This window comes from Bos taurus, chromosome 8 (genome assembly GCF_002263795.3).
Source record: "Bos taurus isolate L1 Dominette 01449 registration number 42190680 breed Hereford chromosome 8, ARS-UCD2.0, whole genome shotgun sequence".
NCBI classification, from domain to species: domain Eukaryota; kingdom Metazoa; phylum Chordata; class Mammalia; order Artiodactyla; family Bovidae; genus Bos; species Bos taurus.
In genome coordinates, this window is record NC_037335.1 from 52,673,622 (window position 1) to 52,697,933 (window position 24,312).

The window sequence follows — 24,312 nt, forward strand, 5'->3', positions numbered from 1 at the left end:
ACGAAGACATGAAGTGTCTCACTTTTTGTAAAGCAACTTCTCATTTGGTTATTCCAACAACTTTCTGAGAGGCAGAGGCACACATTTGTTTATAAGGTTAAAAAAAAAATCTCAGTGGTAATTCCCAGTGCTGTTTGATGGTTGTGAAAGTAAAAATTAAAGAACCTAAATTTAAAATGGTATTTAATCCATTTTAATTAAAAAATAAACCTCTGCTCTGGAAAGATAAGGGACAGAGAAAGGAAAAGTTGACAAAATCAAGTAACCATGAAACTGAGAGATGCTTCCAAAGTGAGAAATTGCTTTCTCAGGAAGCAAACAACACATTTTGAAAGTGTAGCTGTTTGAGGCATGGAAAACAAAAATGAAAAGGGAATAAAGTTTGGGTGACTAGAATGCCTCTAGCTGAGGGCCCAGCTAGACTGACATCCAGATAAGACCTCCTGCAAAGTGAAGCTGGAAATAGATTCTTACTGACTCAGAGAAAGAATGCCATCACTTGTGGAATCATTTTTTTTTATTTCTGAATTATACAGAGAGGTTATATATATATATATATGAATATATATATAGTGTTGTTACATATTTTTATATTATCAATTCACACTATTTAGATAGAATTTATTTACTAAAACAAAGACCTAATAGATACTTTATTCTGAGCAATCCAATACATGGTAGAAAAAAACCTTTAAACATATAAAAGATTCATTTGTGCACATCTAAATATTTCTAAGGGAGCAAACTACAGAGGCATTATGATTAATTAGATGAGAGTTGCAAAATCAGTACCATAACTGAATACTTAAAACGAGACCTTAATAACACAAAGGCCTGGAGTAGTGACTTCCTCACATATGTCGGTATTATGTCTTAGAAGATAATCCCGTAAAACATTGTATGGCTTCAACAGGAACTTCCGGGTTTTCTTCCACCCTTAGCTATTGCCCTCAGACAGACTTTCTTACTCCTTGACAATATCTTCTGTGCAGATTTTTGTTCTTTCTCTTAATCAAGGAGCTAAGTGAATAGCAGTTGACACTTTGGGAAAACAGTACTTTGGCCCCAGTGACCCCTTGGTTCCCTTAACAACAAATCTACAGGAAAAGTGCAAACAGTTCCCAGAAGTCAGAACCAAAGCAAGAATGCTCAGAATGCAAAAGCTAGATAGCTAATGGTGTGAATGTTTACATCTGTCTACTTATTTGCTGAAGGGTTATTTTTTTCAGAATTCTTCTAGGCTTCTATTCACTTGATTTGAATTTACATGGTAGCTTTTATCTAGCACGTGCAATTAAATTTTCTTTTTAAGATAATAAAATAGCAGATGCCTAACTATCAGAATGGTTATGCAGCCCATTGAACAGTCCAAACAAAATCATTGATCAGGAAAGATGCTCATAATTTCCACATAGGAAGATAAAACTCCAAACAGAATACCACCTGAGTAGCCTTCCATGAACAGGCTGGACAAGTTCAAAGACAATGTAAATGCTAAGGCTGTTGTTGTGTCTGGTTGACTGTCACAAGAACCTTTTATGGACAGCTGTATGTCCTCCAGTTCATACCTCTAAGCTGAACACTGAATTCTTCATTACTTCCTGTGGCTAAGGGGACCACATAATTCATCTTCCAAAATGGGACTTTACTGAGTGAGAGAGCATTATTAATAATGATGCCAGGGCAACAGTGAGCAAACTGGGTGAACAAATTGGGAAACCAGGTCATTGCGCTTATGTCCATGCTGTTTTGGGAAAGGCACAATTTGGGCTGCCAAAGGTGGAGGTGGGCTGTGGAAGAAGACGTGCTCCAGGGTTTTTCTATCAGACAAGCCAGATGTTATGAGGGTGGAGACCCAGAAGAATGATCTAGTAGGATACCAAGTGGAAAGGATTGAGAAGGGGACATAGTAACTATGGCTTATGGAGGAGAGAGAGCTGACCTGTGTGTATGAAGGCATGTCTGGCAGGTGGGTGCAGGACAGACATGAAGCAGATGAAGGCAGTGAAATTCAGAAACCTGTGCAAAGATGTCTACTTCAAAGCTTATGATACCCAGGGCTCGACATGTCCCTGAAAGCTCTCCCAGAGACAGTTATCACCCTCAGACTATGGTGGAACCCTGGTCTCCACTACAGTTTAATTTTGAAGAGCTTGTTAACAATATGTGATAGTGGAGTCTGTGAATAGTTTCCAGGGTAAGGACAGGACCTCAGCAACACCTCTGAACAGCCAGAAGCCTTCTAAGCAGGTTTCACTTTGGGTTGTGTAAACACAACCTGAGCCATGTGTTCATGGCTAGGACTCCTTGCCTTTGTCAGCAGGTGTGAGTCTTACTGATTTGTGGATGCCAAAAGTTTACTTTTTTAAGAGGAAATTAGTTTGCAGCCTAATTTGTGCGTACTGTTAGAGAAACAGCATCTGAGTATAAATGGGAGGCCGAGGAAGGTTGCATGGGCTGGCACAGGGCTCAGCAAATGCTGTCTATAGAGAGTCAATGTTTTAGGCCCCATGGGCCACATGGTCTGTGGCAGTTACTGCATTCTGCTGCTGTAAGACGAAAGTAGCTGCAGAGAGTCTGTCAACAAATTTGTGTGGCCATGTTTCAATCAGACGTTATTTATGGGGACTGAAATTTGATAGTTTTCTTATGTCATGACATATTAAAAAATTTTTTTCAACCCAAAGCATGAAAACCGTTCTTGAAGGCCATGTGGAAACAGGTCGGGGTGCTAGATTTACCAACCCCTCCCTCCTCTAGAGGCCCATGAGTTCTAAACCATGCTGGTATTTTAAAAAACATATGAAGACTATAAAGAACTATTTTGCAAAGGATAGTACATACTCATTTAATTTTAAGCCTGTGAGTGTGTTAAAGCAGATTATGTTTTATAATGCATATGAGAGAGATTCAGATAACTCAGTGTTACCAAAGAATGAATTTCTGAGGGGCTGCCTTCCACAGTATCCTTAGCACTTAAAGTGTGACATCTTGAACTAAGTTCATGGCTTGAATCAAAGACAGCTACCAGAAATGTGAACATTGATCCTTAAGTTTCTCAGTTTGGAGGTCCTCAACATTCACTGAAGAAATGACTTTTTTAAAAAACCAAATTCACAGAAAACACAATGCCCATTTTGATAACTAAAACGAAATTGGTGTGAATTAGGAAACCTGGCTTCCTTTGGAGATGTTAGAATAAATGTGGACAAGAAACAAATGGATGCTTAACTGACGTGGTCTCACACGTGTGTCTATGTATGGCTGTCTTAAGCAAGCTTAGGGTTTGAAAGGTGGAGTTTATGTTGTGTATTTTAAACTTGAAGTGATCACCAAGGAGAAACCCACTCACAGTGAATAGCGGACTGCAGTTACCTCAGTGGTCAACAACAGTCAACAAAGAGACGAAATACCACTGTACCAAGGGTTAATGAAATATTGAAATGGAAGGTCCTACTTTCTTGCTAAGGTTCAACTAAAATCTTTGAGGCACATAATTGGCAAAATAGGAAAATACACACAATTCCGTAAAACATGTTAAGAGTAAACAGATTCTCTTACTGGTTTTCCCCTTAGAAATTTAGAATGGCAGCAGGTAGTGCAAAGTGGAAACAGTACCATCAGTGCTCTCTCTTCCAGGTAGGTGTGTTTCAACAGAACCACGAAGCAGAAAAGCAGCCCCTTCATCCAGATGTGGCCAACTAGGGCTTTTCTTTCAGCTTCAGATTAATACTTTGAAAAGAAAGGAAGAAAAAAAAATGAGCAACATGAAAAACTGAATAAGAAACAGTAACGATTCAGGGAGCCTGTGCTGGTTGCTTTTTTTCCTGAGGACTTATTGAAAATAATTCATGCACATTTCTTATACTAGACCAATCTGGTAAAAACACAGTTTTCCCGAGTTGCCAAGGCTTTCTCTAAAAGATGGAGTCTGTTTATTTTTGCCAAACTGTTTCTAGAAGCATTTTACACCTTTCAAAATGATCTAGAGGGCAAAAGACTTGTGCCAGCTCATTTTTAAATGGGTTAAGGAATATTATTGCATTTTGGAAATCCACCTTTCCTTTTTTGTAAATGACTGTTTCTTGAGAGGCAAATAAATATTCTGCCTGATATAAGGAATATATGACAAGTGCTAAATTATGACAGTGGTAAACAATAAAACAATGGCAAAAAACCCTCCAGTATTTTCTTAAAAAAAAAAATTTTTTTTTTCCAGGACTTTCCTGGTGGTCCAGTGGTTAAGACTCTGCACTTCCAGTGCAGGCGGCCAGGGTTCAATCTCTGGTCAGGGAACTAGATTCCACGCTGCAGCTAGGACCTGGCACAGTCAAGTCAATAAATGATAAAATCAAAGACAAAAGACTGGATACATTGAAAGACATATAATACATTTTTTCCTCATTATAAAAGAAGCACATGTTTATTTTTCTATTTCTGAAAATTACAGAAAACGATGAAGAAAAATAAAATTTTAAAGTTACTTGTTGGGCCATCATCCAAATAAAACCACTGTTGACATATTTTTCATGCGTAGCACCTTTGATGCTTCCTCCCAGATAAAGTGTCTTGGAGTTTTAAAAATTGTATGTTAAATTCATCAAAAGTACATTTCTAACGTGAAAAGTTATAACCTTGCTACTACATGTATGACCCTGGAAACATGAGGCTAAACGAAAGAAGCCAGCCCTAAAGCTCATGTGACTGCATTCATAGGAAAGGCCCAGAACAGGCAGATATAGTCAGGAAGCAGGCTGCTGGTTGTCAGGGACTTGGGGTGAAGGGAAATGGGAGTGACAGAGTAATTTACAAGTGAGGAAAATGTTCTAAAATTGATTGTGGTGTTGCTTGCACAACTCAGTGACACTGTTGAGCCACTGAACTGTGTAGTTTAAATGAGTAAATTTTATCTCAATAAAGCTGTTTTTAAAAAGCACAACTCAAAATCACATTGAGGTACTACCTCACAGCCATGAACATGGCTATCATCTAAAAAAATAGGAAAAAAGTGCTAACGAAGATGCTGAGAAAAGGAAACCCTTGTGTACTGTTGTTAGGAATGTAAATTAGTGCAGCTATTAAGGGAAATAATATAGAAGTTCCTCAAAAAATTAAAAATAGAACTCCCATATAACCCAGAATTCCACTTCTCTAGATATATATTTAAAATAACGGAAAATGGGGACTCGAACAGATATTTTTACACCCACGTTCATAACAGCAATGTTCACAAAAGCTAGAAAGAGGAAGCCACCTAAGTGTCCACTGATGGATGAATGGATAGCAAAATTTGGTGTATACCTATAATGATAGGTTGCCATTTCCTCCTCCAGGATAATGAATATTATTCAGCCTTTAAAAGGAAGGAAACTAGAACATAGATGAACCTTGAGGACATTATGGCAAGTGAAAGAAGCCAGTTGTAAAAAGACAAATATCGTGCAATTCCACTAGAGCAAATTTATAGAGACAGACAGTAGAAGGGGTGGTGTGTAGTGGGGTGGGAGTTGTGATGTAATGGGAACAGAGTTTTAGTTTTGCAAGACCGAAAAGTTATGGAGATTGATTGCCCAACATGAATGTACTTAATATTACTGAATTGTATACTTGAAAATGGTTAAGATAGTATATTTTGTGTTAGCTGTATTTTATCATATTTTAGGGGAAAAAAAAAAAAACCTAATAAGCCAAGTGCAAGCATTACCCTGGGCCACCCATCCCTCCCCACAGGCAGAGGCTACCTTGCTCCCGAATCATCTGTGATTTCCATGACCACACATGCTGGGTTCTGCGTGCTTCTGAAGAGTATGTGTGACATGTCCCTGGGTGTGAGGGACCGGCTTTCACCTCCAGGGTACATGTTGGGGACTTGTTGGCTGTGACTCCACTGTTTTCACTCTCACCCTCCAACACTTTCTAAAGCCAAAGGATTTGCCTGAAAAGGGCACAGCTACCTTAATGAGATGGATTCTTATAACCTAAGAAAAACTTGTTTTTAAAGAATGTCTCCTGAGTTTGGTGACCAAAATGTAATAAATGTTTTCTCTGAGAGTCTATTTCTATTTTGTATATAAGTTCATTTGTATCATTTTTTTTTAGACTCCATATATAAGTGGTATCATATGGTATTCATCTGATTTAGTATGATAATCTCTAGGTCAAGTGAAAATAATCTGAATATGTATACACACACACACACACACACACACACACACACTGAATCACTACTATACACCTTACACTGACACAACATTGTAAATCAACTATACTTCAATTTAAAAAAAAATATGAAAAAAAGGAAAGAGAACGTCTGTTGAGTTTCCAAATATCTAGGGAATAAGCCGAAAATGTCTTTGGGCCACTTGAGTCTTTCTTCTACCTCTTGTGAACATATCACAGTTTTCTGACACCTACCAGAGAAACTGACTACAGCCAGTGAACACGCAGAGGAGGAAACGAAAGAAAAATGTTCTGTTTGAATCGGGCAATTTGGGAAGTATGTGCGGATTTCGCTTAGATCTGCCCTTCCTCTCTCTGGAGGGAGCGAGGCCTTACGTTTATATGTTGCAAAGGTTACTGTGCTTTACTTGTGGAATCTGCAGCAAATGAGCCCTGTTCATTCTCATAGTTCTGCAAATAAAGCTAACCCATCCAGGGTACAGCAGTAAGACATACTCCTTTGAGATACCCTCAGCAATTCTACCATTTCTTAGCCCTGGGGCCTTGGCCAGGCTGCCTGTCTTTTCTAAGTCTCCATTTCTATATCTTCAAAATAGAATAGCTTGCTAAGGATTAGTCTAAAGTGTTTTCAATTATACATAATGAACATACAGTACATGTCTATTATTAGTAGCAGTAATATTAGTTCAGTAGTAAGTGGAGAAGGCAATGGCACCCCACTCCAGTACTCTTGCCTGGAAAATCCCATGGACAGAGGAGCCTGGTAGGCTGTAGTCCATGGGGTCGATAAGAGTCGGACACGACTGAACGACTTCACTTTCACTTTTCACTTTCATGCATTGGAGAAGGAAATGGCAACCGACTCCAGTGTTCTTGCCTGGAGAATCCCAGGGACGGGGGAGCCTGGTGGGCTGCCATCTATGGGGTCGCACAGAGTTGGACACGACTGAAGCAACTTAGCAGTAACAGCAGCAGTAGAGTAAGTAATAGTAGCAGTTCAGTGTCTCTGAAATGAGAAAACCATATCTCACTGCTTAATTACTCTACTTGCAATAATCTTCTGTCCTTTGGGAGTTTTCAAACCCAGCCATACTGACTATTAGGAGAGGCCAGGTTGTCATGGATATTAATCTCTTTTTTATGCCCTCAAGGATCTGACTTGTTTCCTTATCAACAGGGTTTTTACCATAAAGGTGTCTGTCTTCTTTTTATCCACTCTGAGCCATCAATCTTTTTCTAATATGCTTTTCCAAAAAACAGGTCCTTTTGTTTTTGCTTTAAAAATGTGTTTCCCAGCTGCAGTTATTCCCAAAAGAATATATTAAGTTTGACTGATGATTGGAATTTTATTGGTATTTACATGGTGGTGGCTCAGTGTCTTTCATAGACCAAGAGAATATTTATTAAATCAAAATTTGGAGCACACTGTCTGAAAAGTAGAATCTGGGTCAAAATACTTGAAAGCATCTTTAAAAGTTTAAAGTATACATGGTCACTTTGTTTCACCATCAAGGCACCTGATAAAAATCTGAAAACAACAGACCATTTTGAAGCACTTCATTTTTCATACTGACTTTTTTGTAAACCTTTTAGGGTTTAATTTATCCCTTCAGTTTTTGGTACACAGATGCTGAGAGACTGAAATTTAATCATCGAGTTTATGGAAAGAGCAAGAAGATAGTCAAAAGTGGATGCTTTTTAAGTAAATCCAGGAAACCACCTGAAGATGACAAGGCAGCAGTGGTCTTGTGGAGCTAATGAAGCTATGGACAACACTATTAATTTAAGCCTCCCTGCACAGACCCACTTCTGGACCATGTACACTTTTTATGTAAAAATATAAAAAGTCATGTTGCAGGTTTTAGGAGATGAATGAAAAAAATAAAATCCTAACCTGAGTGTGAAGGAGACAAACATCTGGATTACTTTTCAAAATAGTATGCTTTGGAAAAAAAACTTAACTTTTAATCAGAATTCAAACATGAAAGGAGCATTCCTCACTGGGCAGATGGGCTTCACTTTCTATAACCTAATTTTCCAGTGAGACATAGTAACTTTTTGATAATTTTCTATAGGCTATTTTTGGCTCCTAATATGTGTTAAATGAGGTTTTTTTGTTCTTTGTTTTTTACAAAGTATCAGACAACATTGTTTAATGATAAACCTGTTTTCTATAGGAAAAGTGGGAGATGGACTTAACCTTCCTTTCTCTCTCTGAGGAAATGAGAGGCCATGACAGCATCAGCACACTGTACGTCTTATTCTTGGCCTAATTGAGCTCCTTGGAAGAGTCTTTGCCCATTTTTCAGCTTATCCATTTAATACTAGCTATAGAAGGTGTAAAATGCTTCCACTCAGAAACTAGAAGGTAAATGAAGCCTCTTAGTCTGATGCTAAATAAAGCCAGAAATCCAGAGCAGGAAGTCAGCAAAAAAAAATCTTGGCCACTCTGGCCCCTCATCCCAGATCTCATCCTCCACACTGTGATCATGTGCCTGGTAAGAAAGAGCTTAGGAAAGAGAGGGCTGATGAAAGGGGAAGCAGGGAGACTAATATTTTCTAAGAAATGGCAAGTAACATTAACAATTTGCATCCCCCCCACCCCCATCCCCATGCCCTGGAATGAAGCCCAACCAGAAGCGGTGTTTTGCCCTCTTCCCAACCCAGACAGCCTCATATACAGATGGGGAGCAAAACAGACAAGGCAAGCAGAGGAGTGGGTAAGCCCGCAGATGTAGCAGCTGTAGGTTAGTGAGGGACCTTCTGCCCACGCAGCTCGTTAGCTGTAGGTGCAGGACTCTGCTCTAGGGGGCGCTGCTTTGCTGAGAGAGGGATGATTTGCCAAAAAAAAAATTTTTTTTAGATGGACTATGGTATTTTTGTTTTGTAGAATTTTCGCGTGGCAGTTTGCTCGAGCAATTGCTGTCTTCATCTCAAAAAGGTGGGACCAGTAAAACCTTCAGAAAAGTAGCTGTGCGATTTCAAAGGTCTTCTTTAAGGCTTTTGTTCTTTGTCAGTAAAGACCTTCCCTTGAGTTTTTGTGCATAAACTTCCTTATAAGGTCACCGTGGCAACTCCCGAGCCAGTGCACCGGGATTTTCCAGTTTCCCCTCAGACCTCCTCCAGGGAAAAGGAGGTCACAAGAGAACACAAGGTGACAATAGCGGATATATTTAAATGCGGATCTTTGCCCCTCCTTCTGGATTCCTGTGGAGGAGGACAATGTTAAATTCTCCACAACCCACACCCAATTAAGAGCCCGTGATTGGAGGGCCAAGTTCTCTCTGAGAACATGATAGTGATCACAGCTTATTCCCTGAAACTGACGGGACAGCAGTGAACCCTTTTGTTTTAGGCTTAAATTTTGTCCTCCCTGGTTAGATCAGAGGTTGAACACCCATTCCAGCATCAAGGCCACCTGTCTCTGACTTTAAAACCACAACCACTGGGTCTGGAACTGCACTGCAAAGGCTCCAGTCCCAGCTCCGGGCCATTCTTCAAGTTGAACAGCTTATCTCTCTATGCTGCTCTTTCCTTATCTGTACAGTGTACTTCCTTGGCTTGTTTTGAGGATAAAAATGAGATAGGGTGGGTGCAGCTTTTTACTTAGAACTTGGCACATGGTAAACACATGCTCAATTTTTATTTCTCACAGGATGAGACTAGATGGACAAGATCATTTCTAAAGTTCCATCCAGGCTGAGCTGCCTCTTGAATTTTCTAAATAAGGATGTTTTCTCTCCCACCCACCAAAATAATAATTTCAAATGGAAGTCCCTACTTTCACTAATTAAAATATGGATGATGTAATTCAGAAAACAGTTGGATTCTTCTTGCCCAAATGCTTTTACATCTGGCTCTAATATTTTTCTCCTCATTTTGGGGCTGGAAAAATAGAACACCAAGTAAAGACTTGGGTTTTCCTTAAGACATCTAATGGTGATCATGAATGAGATGGTGTTAAGCTGACACATTTTTTTTTAAGTTTATAATTTCAGGCATAGAGAACGTGAAAGCTGAACATCTAAACGGTGTTTACCCAATCCTCAATGTATTTTTGTCTTTCAGAGCCCAGCCATACAATACAATGAGTAACCACATAATTGTTATTGATGGTGAATTCTTACTCCTTCTCCATAGAAGACATTTCTGGATCATTGTAAAGGCAGCTAGTTCTGAGTGCAAGGGGAAAAAAAAGGAAGCAGTAAACATTCTCTCTACTGTTACCACTTTATAAACAGGACAGATTTGAACTTTTTAAACCGGTTAGACAACAGAGGATAAGATGGTTGGATGGCATCACCAACTCGATGGACTTGAGTTTGAGCAAGGTCCAGGAGTTGGTGATGGATAGGGAAGCCTGGCGTGCTGAAGTCCATGGGGTTGCAAAGAGTCAGACACGACTGAGTGATGGAACTGAACTGAAACTGATTAGTGTGGTCCCATTGCTACTACTGAACACGTCTAATCTACACCTGAACAGACGATGAGACTAAGCTCTGATTCTTTTACCGTCAGTTTTGCAATACAGTAATTGCTCCTGATTCAGAAACATAAAAGGAAGATTGAAAACTCCCAAGACCTCCATGTCTCTTCTATCCTTGTTATTTTCTTCCTGACTTTTAAATCTATAGTGTTTGGTGAACAGAGTATTACAAATTTTTATTTGTAACCCACATAATATAATATTTTATGCACAAAGGACAATCCCTCTAATTTTATTCATATATGAACCCAGTTAACTTGCAGTTTTCACAACAATGAAGATTTTCCAAGACACTAAAAGGGAAAATGCCAGTGTCAGCTTTCCTTGGTATTGTCACAAAAAATGTGACACAGCTCAGCTGTGTTCTGGTCAAACAAGCCAGTCCTGACATTAACCGAAACTGATCATGTCCAGAAAGAAACATGTAACCATAAAATAAGGAGAGTTTTATTACTGTGTATGAACATGTTTATGCTTGTTTGTGTAATATTAAGCTGCTTTTGATATTCTGTGAGATTCCTCTGTTAGCAAAATTCAAAGTTGCTTTAATTTCCAATTATACTTAACACTTCAACTTTTTACTTTTCCCCCCTCTGGTAAATATTTTATTTTCAGCAAACAAACACTATATTAAGAGATTCTGCACTTCCCTGGTGGCTCAGACGGTAAAGAATTCGCCTGTAATGCGGGAGACCTGGGTTTGATTCCTGATTTGGGAGGATCCCCTGGAGGAAGGCATGGCAACCCACTCCAGTATTCTTGCCTGGAGAATCCCCGTGGACAGAGGAGCCTAGCGGGCTACAGTCCATGGGGTCACAAAGAGTTGGACAGGACTGAACGACTAAGCACAGCACAGCATAGCGCTCCTTGTTATACGTGAGAGCTCCTTCTGTAATATGATAATTTCACAAGCAAAGGTTTCTGTCTACACATAAGAGGTGTGGTTATTAACGTTAGGTATTTTGCAAATGGCAAAAGGCTAGTTCCTTGAGAAAGTCAGAAGGCTTTTCTCCCTCATTCCCTACCCTTCTCTGGTGGTGGTATTTTTATAGAAGATAGTTGGCAACTCTAGTGAACGGGAACAGTCAGGCAAGCATTGACAGTGTGCTAGAAAAACCTAGTAAAGCTGAAATGGAATCAAGAAAGGGCAGGCAGTCTTCTAAACCTAGCGTTTCTGCTTTTTAACTTTGCATAACCCTAACCCTAACCCTAACCCACTCCAGTACTCTTGCCTGGAAAACCCCATGGACAGAGGAGCCTGGTAGGCTGCGGTCCATGGGGTCGCTAAGAGTCGGACAGAACTGAGCGCCTTCACTTTCACTTTTCACTTTCATGCATTGGAGAAGGCAATGGCAACCCACTCCAGTGTTCTTGCCTGGAGAATCCCAGGGACGGGGCAGCCTGGTGGGCTGCCGTCTCTGGGGTCGCACAGAGTCGGACACGACTGAAGCGACTTAGCGGCAGCAGCAATCCTTCCAAAGCAAAAGAGCAATTTACGGTTCATGTACAACTGTCACTCCAAAGGCAACAGATAGATTCCTCACCTTCTGCAAAATAAGAATGACTCTCTATGTACAATTTATCCTTTTTAAAGTATTTTCTTTCCTGTTCAGAATTTAAGGTTTAAGGAAAAAGTAAGACTGGCTGAGGGAATCTCCTTCTGAAAGTCAGTTAGAGGTGAAGGTGGTATCCCTAACGGGGAAAGGGTGAATGTTTAAAAACACTAATAGGACTAAAGCCAAACACTGAACAGATAGGCTTTGTTCCCTGACAGGGTATATGTTTGCTTTTGTTAGAAACAGCCTGAAGCTTTCTAGTTAAGGTCACGTGGAAAGTCAGGGGGCATCTGTTCATAAGAGGAACCTGTAACCACAGATCTGCAGTGATTATGTTTTCTGAACTGCAAGTCATCATCTACAGTCTGTCCAAGGATTGGGGGACCACTTCAGAGGCTCAAAGGTAGTTAAGAAGATATAGTTAGCGTGCGGAAATGGTAGGATTCTGTGGGATTTCGATCATCTGTGGGGTCAACAGTAAAATTCTTTCTCCTTCCACATTTTCAGTTCCTCATAGCTATAATGTCACCATCAGAGGAAGTAAAATTAATGGGGAATTCGGACAGATGGCTTACCCATTGAATTCAAAGCAAGAGCATCGACTTCTGAGGACAAATCTGATTAGTTTTATTCAGCCAGACTCTCCAAGCAAGGTCCTGAGACTGGCAGTATTGGCATTACTGGGAACTTGTTAGCAATACAGATTTTCAGGCCTGCTGATCAGAAACTTTGGGGGTGAGGCCCAGGACACTGTAGGTGATTCTGATGTGCTGTTAAGTTTGAGAAGCACTGCGCCTCAGCAGTGATCTTAGTCTTATGCACATTCACCAATTGATGAAGCAGAAATTTATTGAGCATCTACTATGTACTAGGCATGAGCTTGCTGCTTCCTTTAGGAAGGCGATCAAGACATCTCAGGACCAGCCAAGACCATTTAGATCTTTGGGGAGAGGGTCTATGGAGGTAGATAAGTAAACAAATGAAGAATTTGAGAGAAAAAAGAAAGCTACACAACTAAGCCAAAAGTGATAAACATTCTCTTATGGTAGCTAAGCAGGAAGAGTAGAAATATAGAGGGAAGGTATCTATTGAAGGAGGCAAGATTTTAGGGTAATAATGAGAGCACATGACTATGACTCCATAGTGGGTTTGGCTGGAAAATTACTGATGTTCCCTCCCTATATTTTTGTCTTGAAAACAGCTTCTTAATTTAATAAATCTGTTATCCTAAAAAAAAAAAAAAAAAAAGAATTTGAAAGGGAAACTAATTGCTCGCTATCTCTTTGGGGAATCTCATGACAGTGCAATTTGAGCACAGATAAATGCTAACAGGGTACACTGTACCACTATATAGGCACATTTAACAGTAATCTACACTAATGCTAAGCTTTCTACGCAAAAACCTTTCCTTGAATTTTTAACCCCAAAGATCCATGCTTTAGGTAAATAATTCTACAGATTACCTGCTACAAAAATGTAGGGAAAAATATTTTAATGGATTGTTTTCATGACGAACTGGCATTTATATCTATATAGGAAAAGCTTCACTAACTTAGATCTTACTTATTCAGAATTTGTAGTTGTTTAGACATTGTCCAGGCTTTCTGCTTTTGCAATATCTATTAAAATAGGAACAAGTTATAAAAATTAACAGTGTAAGCAACTTCTGCAATGGAGAAGCTTGATGCAGCAAATATTCTTGTTTATATTTAACAGTGTCAGAAAAATTATTTGTGAACTGGAAATAAAATTACTGGATGTTCTTTAGAAGAACTGTTGAGTTGACTTCCTATTGATCTTACAGCTCTGTAGAGGCAGATATTAACTTGCAGATTTTTACTGAGCAGAGATGCAATAGTTTCTGTCCAGTGGAAAAGATCACCCTGAGGTACAGTTTATTGCCCTGTTGAACATTAATCAATTTTGTATCTAAACCAACATTTTTATCCTAATATTCCTTTATAAATTGCTTATAGATATCTAGCTTTTCAAATACTCTTTGAACTGGTTTTTAACAGCTTACTGGTTCCTTAAGTAATTAGTTGAATAAAATTATTGGCATGTATTCATTTTATATTTGCATTAAAGTTATGATTTTGCTATTTTGAAAACTATAATAATAGTGAGCAATATTTTTTGTACTCATGCAAATAAGTCAGAAGCTGTTAGTTAAGCTATATTTCCCAGTCACTGAATAGTAGTTTTTTAAAAAATATTGGAAATTCAGGAATTTGGTTCTATAGAAGTATTTCACGTTGCTACCATTTTTCTCCATTAGTATGAGTTAGTGAGGTTTTATTGCCTCAGTCAGATGATGCAAGTGATCATCTGGCTGTTACACTATTCATGGCACTGCCTGTGATGTGTTTCTTTTGCTGTGGTGCCTAAAATTGCATATATATTTTAAAAAAATGTTTAACAAGATAACCACGATCATTAGGGGGACAAACAGATTGTAGTACAAATAAGAGAAATTACATCTATCATGGAACAAAGGAAACTTTTAAAGGGCAGCACTATTATCAGGATGCAAGAATAAAACACCAGGCATGCAGGTTCTCCCAATTCATTCCTGAAATGCAAGCCAACATCACTGCCAGCTGCTGAATGGAAACCAAGTCTTACTTAGCTGCTTCAGATGCTTCCCTCAGATCTTCATCCAGTCTGCATGAGCAAAAATTATCAGTGTAGAAAAGAAACAAGAAGCAAGCAGAGCGTGAGAGAGTCACAAAAAAGAAGTCAAAGCAGAGCCAAATGAAAGTGGAGCGTATGTGCTTTTAAAAACCAACCTTTGGAGCCTAAGACACATGCCTTCAATTACATATGGTGTTTTAGGAACTCCCAAGTCTGTGTTTATGTACGTTTCCTTTGCAAAGTCCTTCATAAAGGGAGATACAAAACTTGCAAGGAGACTGGAAGCATGCTGGCTGAAATAAAGCTGAAAACAGCCACAGCAGTTGTCAGGGCTAGTTAAAATTAGCTTGCAGCCTGGGCCAAGTCTGGGATGTATCTGGTTTAGTAGGTTTCAGTTGCAAATTAGGTTGACCTCAACAGCTTTAGACACACGACAAAGACTGGAAATGATATACTACAAGGGACTGATACCAGGACCTCTTCCTCTGGTAGCCTGTTGAGGTCACCCACAAGTAAGACACTGGTGTACACACACACAAAGGATCCAGCGTGAACTGAAGAACAGGAGACGTTTACCTCACACTTCTCTTATAAGATCTTTCTTCATCGTACCTTACAGGATAAAAAAACGAACGCAATGAGGAAAATGAGTGGACAGATGGAAAAAATGACAGGACAGTCAAAACGTGAGAGACGAACCCAAATGATAGTCAAATTGCCTTTGGGGAGGAAACCTATTTATATTCAATACAATCAATTATTTTGAATTTATAGTTATATACAGCCGATCCTCATGATTTGCAGATGGAGTGTTCACAAACTCACCTACTTGCTAAACCATAGTTGCAACCTCCTAAGCAATACTTTGGCACTTTCATGGTCACTTGTGGACTTTAACAGAGTGCCCAGAAATTTCAGTCACCTGCTGTGTGGGTTCCCAGCTGAGGTGGAGCCCAGTGGGGCTCTGCCTTCTTGTCTCAGCTCTCACGCTGCAAACAAATGGCCTTTTACAGTCTGTGTCATGGCATGTTTATTTTTATTATTTTTGTGCTTTTTTTTGCTGGTGATCTCTTTAAGAATGTTCCCCAAACATTATGCTTATGTATCATCTAGTATTCCTGAGTACAGGATGGCTGTGATGGGCCTTAGGGAGGTATGTGTGTGTTAGATAAGCTTTGTTCAGGCACAGGTTATAGTGTTGTTGGCCCTGAGTTCAAAGTTAGTGAATCAACAATACAGATCAAGTAAGGTATCTTTAAACAGAAATGGACATAAAACAAGGTTGTGTGTTAATTGGCAAAGGAGAATGCTGTGACCAAGCACTCACAGAAACTTAGCCCCGTGTTCCCCCTGAAAACAATGGTTCAGTATGTTATTCAGATCTGTAAGAACATCACTGCCACAAATAACAAGAACTGACTGTAATCAGTGATTATAAACCTGATTTCAGATTGGGCTCAATTTTCTTTCCTTTAAGCCCTTTGATGCATTCTATCCCAGCTGAATATTGGCCTTGGGATTGGATGAGATCCTGCTCTTGTGTAATGGGAAAGAGTTATGGTTTGTTACCAGTTTGAAAATGGCATAATATGAAAATGATGCAACAAGGGTCAGTTACAGAAATGAGAGAAAGGACAGCCAGAGGAGATGGATTACGAAAGACAGGACACATGGGGAGGATATGCACGGTTGTAAGTTTCTTCCTCCAGAAGAAAATCTTTCCAAATTGAACCTTCCTTTGGAGGAAACTTTTCCCAAATAGAAAACCTGACTTGTAGATGAATGAAAAGCACCTCAGGCAAGTTTAACTTCTCAACTGAACTTCCCTGTGTGAACAGTAAGTTTGGAAGGACTGATGCCGAAGCTGAAACTGCAATACTTTGGCCACCTCATGCGAAGAGTTGACTCATTGGAAAACACCCTGCTGCTGGGAGGGATTGGGGGTGGGAGGAGAAGGGGATGACAGAGGATGAGATGGCTGGATGGTATCACCGACTCAATGCACATGAGTGTGGGTAAACTCCGGGAGTTGGTGATGAACAGGGAGGCCTGGCGTGCTGCGATTCATGGGGTGGCAAAGAGTCGGACTCAACTGAGTGACTGAACTGAACTGAACTGAAAAGCAACACAATTACAATAAATAACATTCTGGCTTGTCAACTTTGTGCCAGGTGGCTCCTCAGTGCTTTATGTTCATGGTTCTCATTCTGTTCTCAGGACCTTGCCATGAATTAATTGCTCCTTGTTTTCTCATTTCACAGATGCTGAGGCTGAGACTCAGAGAGTTCTAAATAGGATTCCTGAAGTCTCAGAGAGGCAAAGTGGGAAGAAGGTTCAAATCTAATGCTGATCCTCCAAAGCACATTCTCTTCTCTTGTTCCCAGTGCCACACTGGCAGGGAGCATACTCACTTAGAAAGTGGCCAGTGGTCATGTCCACTTGAAGATGGAATATCCTTGTCATCTTTTGCATAATAGGAGGTGGGTGTGCTAGTACTTTTTTTGGAAATGGGGTGTCTTCTTTTTGAGGCAGCAGGCCAGAGCTGTGAGTTGTGCTGGTCTGGGGACTCTATAAAGCCAGTGAGGATTACATCCACCATCAGGAGCTTATGCACGCTCAGCTTGATTCAGCTAAGCCAACTGGCAGTTATCAACCCAATCTGTATCTTCTGTTCACACCTGATATTGGGATGCAGGAAAACCAAACTTGCAGCTACTTCTGAGCTGTGACCCAGAAGGGTATGGGTATTTATTTAGATGGATATTTTATCTAAATATACCCCTTATATTTATCTAAATATACCCATTATTTAGATGGATATTTTACAGGAGGTAAAGAAATCTGGGAATTTTGATTCCAGGCTCACCTGGATTTAAATTCTAGTTCCATCTCTTCCTTGTTCCTGCTTCTACTTTGCATAAGTAACCATCCCCTTCCTAAGTGACATTTCTTATATGTAAACAGGGCGTTTACTCTGAGGATTAAATAAAGGATATAAATAAAGCATTTCTTGTACCCAGAACAGGAGACATGCATTAAATGGGAGTCTTTTCCTTCCAGTTTCTGTGCCTTTTTTAAGTGAGGGAACTCTTTTTTTGGAAGCCTGAATTGGGAGGTCCATTCTGCTCTCCATCTTATGGAGGAAGATAGGGTATCCTTGACTGTTTTCTTTGAGTTGATGGTTACCTTCCTCCCACTTTTAATCACACAGAAAGCCAGTAAATTAGACATAGTGAAAGAAAAACATGATCGACAGTAAACGATAGTTCTTTGCAACAATTAACCAGTTAGGAGGGTTCATTTTCCAGCATCACATTTTTAAGCCCCAGCTCCAAGCAGTTGACTTTTTACTATTTTTGCAGTATAATCCTACAATTTTAAGTATCCATGCTTTCTACCTACAGGCTTTATTTACCAGGTCCCGAGTAAGGAAGTCATTCCTGACTGCACCACCCACCACTCTGCTTTATCTTTCACCTGGAGGCAACCATGAAGAAATCAGAGAAAGGGGTAACTTTTCTCTCTTTTCCTTGGGTCAAGCAGATAAATTACTTTATATAAGGCAATGAAGAAATCCAGGCTGTGTACAAAATCTACCTTTTGTGTGGCATGCAAGACAGAAGTAACAAATACACTGATTAGTGTTAAATTTATGCTTTCCCCAAAATGGTAGTAAATTCAAGGTGAAAGTGAGCAAATCTCAATAACACCATAGAAGATCATGTGAAAGTAGATCTACAAGAACAGAACAGTCATCTCTAGGTTATAAGAAAAGAAATATATTTATTGGAGAATATTTATTATTTGTTTTAAATGTAAAACAAAAGATAAGCATTTCCCCATATTCCAGGAGTGAGTTATTTTCTCATCTCCTTCTCCAGACATGCAGTATTTCTTACCAAATCTTCAAAACCATCAGGACTTACTTGATGATGCTCTCTGGAATATGGATGCAATCCATTGGGATCAGTCCACTGAGTTCTGCTAAACTACTGACGTATTTAATTTTACTGCTGAATTTGGAACTTGAAAAAAAGAAAAGAAGAAAGATTTCAGTCACTCCTCCATCCCTCAGACTTCTGCCTCTTCTTGAAAATCCTTATCACCTTGCCCGCAGCACTCTGACTTACAAGAATAGCTATATTATTTGAGTAGTTACTATGTGCCAGACTCTGTTCTAATTGGTTAATATATATTAACTCTGGGGATTTTCCTGGTGGTTCAGATGGTAAAGAATCTGCCTGCAATACAGGAAACCCAGGTTCATTCACTGAATTGGGAAGATCCCCTGGAGAAGGGAATGGCTACCCACTCCAGTATTCTTGCCTGGAGAATTACATGGACAGAGGAGCCTGGCAGGCTACAGTCCATGGAGTCACAAAGAGTCATACACAACTGAGCAACTAACACAGACACATATTAACTCATTTTCTGTGATAGCCTAATGAGGTAGGTACTATTATCATTCTCTTTTTAAAGATAAGGAAATTTAGACATAGAGAGTTAAGTATTTGCCCAGATTTCACCTTCAGTCAGTGGCAGAAGGTGCCACTTACCTATAATGATTGGCTGTTTTATAAGAAGGTGACATTTTTGTATTACTAGTGTAATAGCAAACTAATTCTAAAAATATATCATTCCACTTGAAAGGGAACTTGATCAGGCATCAAACGCCCTTGAATGGTCTCTAATGAAAAGGCCTCCCCAGTTTACTGAGAAGATGCTGTCAAGGTCACCTCTGCATACATCCAGCTTTCACATTTTACTTGCGGTTTTGACTATGGGCTACTGGCTGTGGCTTGCGAACAGTCACTTCAAGTCCTGATAAGCCTTGGGTGAACACACACTACTAACAATATGCCACATTAGGCCACTTCCTTCCTCTGGAATTTCTGAGCTAAATTCAGATTTTGATTTAAAAAATGGAGGGGGTAGAATAAGAAGGCAGAAGAAGTCATGCCAGGAGGACACCTCCACACTGGAATGTACAGTTTTCTAAACAGCAAAGTGATTCAGTTTCTCATATTCAGATATGTATTTGTAACTGAATGTGAAAAAGAATATTTTTTCTTCTTGGTGTATTGGTACCTGCTATTTCCTCTACCTGGCTTTAGCTAGCCAATCCTATTCTTCAAAACTCACCTTGAGGATGCATTCTTCTGGAAAGCCTCTCTCGATGCAGACTCTCTGTCTTCACGCTTCACCTGTTACCTTAAAACTCACCCTCACTCTGAGTTATCACCCTCCAGCTTCCTTTGTTCCCTCTATTGCAGCTGCTTTCTTGTCTACCTGTGTCAGCTGCCAGGCTGTGACCTCTTTGAGGAAATCAATTGAGCTATTTAATTTCTCAACCTGCAGCACCTAACCCAGTGCTTGACACAGACAGACAGTTCATTTAAAAAAAATGAACTTGAGGAGGGAGGGATAAATTAGAAGGATGGGATTAGCAGATACCAACTACTATATTAAAATAAACAGGTAAACAACAAGGTCCTACTCTACAGCACGGGAACTATAGTCAGTATCCTGCAATAAACCATAATGGAAAAGAATATGGAAAAGAATATGAAAAGGAATATGTAACTGAAAAAAATACTCTTTTTCGTATTTAGTTACAAATATGTATCTGAATACAAGAAACTGAATCACTTTGCTGTACACCAGAAATTAACACAACATTGTAAATTAATTATACTTCAGTTTAAAAATACATGAATTAAAAAAAAGAATTTGCTATATACCTCTGTCATAGGTGTTACCCTTTAGCAGTGAAAAGACCTATAATACATTTTAGTGACCTCTTTTTTCAGGTCAAAAAATCTGTTACACTAACATAGATTGATTCACAGGGATCTTTAAAGAGGGTTTTATATGCTGAAACTGTAGAACATAATGTTTAAGTACTTGAAATATGTGTTCTTTAGAATTAGGTAGACACTGGGTTCAGAGCCTGAGTTTATCATTTCTTGGCTATGTTACCACAGACCTGGGGTTGGTAAACTATGGCCTGTGAGCCAAAGCCAACTTATTACTGGTTTTTTATATCTTTGCGCTAAGACTGGTTTTGCATTTTTTTTTAATGGTTGAAAAATGATTAAAATAAAACTATTTCGTGACATGTAAAACATTTCAGAAAATTCAACTTCAGTGTTCATAAATCAAGTTTTATTGGAACACAGGGACACTTATTTATTTACACATTATCTATGGCTTTTGTCCTACCATGGCAGAGCTAAGTAGTGGTGACTGAAACTGTATGGCCCATAACATTTAAAATATTTAATATCTGACTCTCTACAGAATGGTTTGCTGGCTCCTGGTTTGAACAATTTATTTGACCTCATTTAACCTTAGGGTTTTTTTTGCTACAATACAGAAATGGTAAACAGTGCCTCCTTCAGACCATCATTAGGATTAAATAAAATAATGCATGTAAGTACTCAATAAATGTAAACCATTATTACATGTAATTTACCACAACACTACTTGCCATAATTTAATTATTTTTGTTTTAATTATTGGGGCTTCCCTTGTGGCTCAGCTGGTAAAGAATTCACCTGCAATGTGGGAGACCTGGGTTTGATCCCTGGGTTGGGAAGATCCCCTAGAGAAGGGAATTATTATTATCTTGAAACTCCCTTCAATAAATGTTGAATTAGAATTCTTTCTCATACTCTTGACATAATAAATATTTACCAAGGAGAAATATATTTATTTTAAAATAGAAACTGAATTATTAAACAAACATCAGTGAATCAATATCAGTTCTAATGTTTGCTTTTTTACTCATTAAAAGTTTGTATAAGCTCTTCATTGTACATTTATTCCTAGTGCCTGTCAAAGCATTTTCTGCTAATCTTAAAATTAGTAGCTTTTTTAAAATATATCTTAAAGGCTTGTATTATGCTTTAAAGTAATTTAAAGAGCTCTCCTGCCAGAGGAAACCTAGTTGAATCCTGCTACCCAGTTGTTGGAAGTAGTGGATGGGAATGCTAAATAAATATAAGTGAACACAGACAAAAAAAGGAGATTCTGGAAGGCACAGAACGCTCAATTTCTAACTTAAAAAAATAGATATGAAACAAGCAACAAAGGTTTACTGTATAGCACAGGGAATTATAGTCAATATTTTGCAATAACCTATAATGGAAAATAATTTGTAAAGTAATTATGTGTATATGTATAATTGAATCACCTTGCTGTGCACCTGAAACATGGTTAACGAACTATACTTCAATAAAATATATATAGTAATTGAAAAATATAAAAGATTTTAACCTTTAATTTTTTCTCCAGAAGTGAAGTGATCAGAATTTTTCTTACAGATTCATTAATAACACTGAGACAGAAAAATTTCAGTTTATATAATTTGTATTCTGATGTTAGGCAAGTTCTAGTTAGCTGATATATAGTTGATTCACAATATTATATTAGTTTCAGGCATACAACTTAGTGATTCATTATTTTTATAGACTATCCTCCATTGAAGTTATTATAAAATGGTGCATATTTTCCCTGTGCTGTACACTATATCTTTGTAGCTTATTTATTTTATACCTAGTAGTTTGTACCTCTTAATCTGATACCCCTATCTTGCCCCTCCCTATTCTATTTTTTAAAGCTTTCTAGAAAATCTATAGTGTCCCTTTAACTGTCTCAGTTTTACTATGTAAGAGGCATATCTTACTTTTCTTTTCATCCCGAAAATGTAAGGTTATATAGCATCTAACATAAAATAGATGATGAACAAATATTTACTGATTTGAAGTGAATTTAAACCTAGAAGGCTCATGGATGATCAAAACAAAGCTCTCAAAATGGCTGCACAGACTCTTAACCCACTTTAGGTGACCACCATGGTATTTGTTCAGAAGAAACAAAATAATTAAGGTCTGGCTTATGTTTCTGTCCTTGATGTGTCTTTGATTTCCATTGTCATGGTATACTCTACCTCTTTGATTCTTTACAAAATACCATATTTCTTTAATGTGTGTGAAAGTCGCTCAGTCGTGTCTGACTCATTGAGACCCCATGGACTATACGTGGACTACACAGCCTGGAATTCTCCAGGCCAGAATACTGGAGTGGGGTAGCTTTTCCCTTCTCCAGGGCATCTTCCTAACCCAGGGATTGAACCCATGTCTCCTGCATTGCAGGTGGATTCTTTACCAACTGAGCTATCAAGGAAGCCCTTATTGCTTTAATAGTACTATCTATACAGAAACCTCACTATTTCATTTTCTGTGTTTACAGCAAGCAATATAGAGATCATGTTTTATAATTATAGGGGAAAAATAATCACTATGAAAATATACTCACTCTTAGAGTCTCTTGCTGGGCAGTCCAAAGTATATTTTCAGGAAAGGCAGAGGCAAAACATATTATCCTAAATACTCTCTTGGTTTATGAATTTTTGTGTAGAGGAACAATGAATTACATACTTTAAAAAACTAGTACTTTTACTGTAATAATGACTATACCTTATAAAAGGTCGTGTAACTGCAAGGATTGTTCGGATGAACCAAGATGGATGAACAATGATGAATGATTTTAAATTCTTCCTCAACCTATTTTGAAAAAGAAAAAAAATTACTCATAACCTATTTTGAATGGGAATTAAAGTATTTGTGTGTGTGTGTATATATATATTTATATAAATATTAGGGAATTCTTGTGTAAGTTACTGTCATCTGGTAGGCAGGTATAGAATGCAATGAGATATAATTTGAAACTTGCATAATTCAAACCTCATTTTCCCACAGAAATAAATGTAAAATAGAATGGTCATACTCTTGGAGTGCAAAAATCTATAACCATCATGGCATATTTTTGTTTGACGATGCTATTCATTTTTGTCAGCATTATTTTTAATATTTTGAAATGAATACCCTGTTCTACTGAGCCTGGGTTTCTTCCTGTGTATAATGAAAGCATGTGGTTATCTGGCCTTCAGATTAACGTTTTGGATATCCTGGCATATTTTTCAGCGTTAGCAGTGCTACTGTATGTATGTTTGGATGATGAACGGATTTTAGTTACTATATCGGGGCACTCGCATGTTGCTTTGCATGGAGCCACATCCGAGAGGAAGCCATGCTATAGAAAACATCATAAATTTGTATGCTTATTATGAGTTTTCCTGTAGATGGCAACAATGTGTTTGGTTCTAATAAAACCAGTATGAATAGACGTGATGTATCTTGAGGAAGGGGCACACACAGTCACCAAACAGGCTGGAATTAACAGTGAATGTTGAAATAAGGGCACGTGGGTTGCCTGAGTCACAATAATGCTAGTGCACAAAAAGGGCAGTAAGGCCGCATGATACCAGTGAAGAATCGTGGACTTTGATTTATCAGCTCAAATTGCACCTCCATATGGCAAAAGCATGAGCATACTTTAAAATGCTTGTCACCAAGTTTGAGATTAGTAACATTTAACAAAATCTGGGGAAGA

The 24,312-nt window shown here is 38.6% G+C and overlaps 1 protein-coding gene and 1 long non-coding RNA gene across 2 annotated transcripts in view; one reads left to right on the forward strand and one right to left on the reverse strand.

Moving 5' to 3' along the window:
• Nucleotides 1–499: 499 nt before the first annotated feature.
• Nucleotides 500–24,312, reverse strand: part of PRUNE2 (prune homolog 2 with BCH domain) — a 290,504-nt gene continuing 266,691 nt past the window's right edge. The window contains 5 exon segments of the mRNA XM_059889462.1: nt 500–3,732; nt 10,308–10,355; nt 15,433–15,468; nt 18,783–18,881; nt 23,337–23,423. Coding sequence (XP_059745445.1) covers nt 3,702–3,732; nt 10,308–10,355; nt 15,433–15,468; nt 18,783–18,881; nt 23,337–23,423 — 301 coding nt within the window. The 3' untranslated portion in view covers nt 500–3,701.
• LOC132345958 (uncharacterized) lies at nt 3,692–24,045 on the forward strand. Its single transcript, XR_009495583.1, has 2 exons — nt 3,692–17,336; nt 18,261–24,045. It is a non-coding gene; the product is annotated as an uncharacterized lncRNA (long non-coding RNA).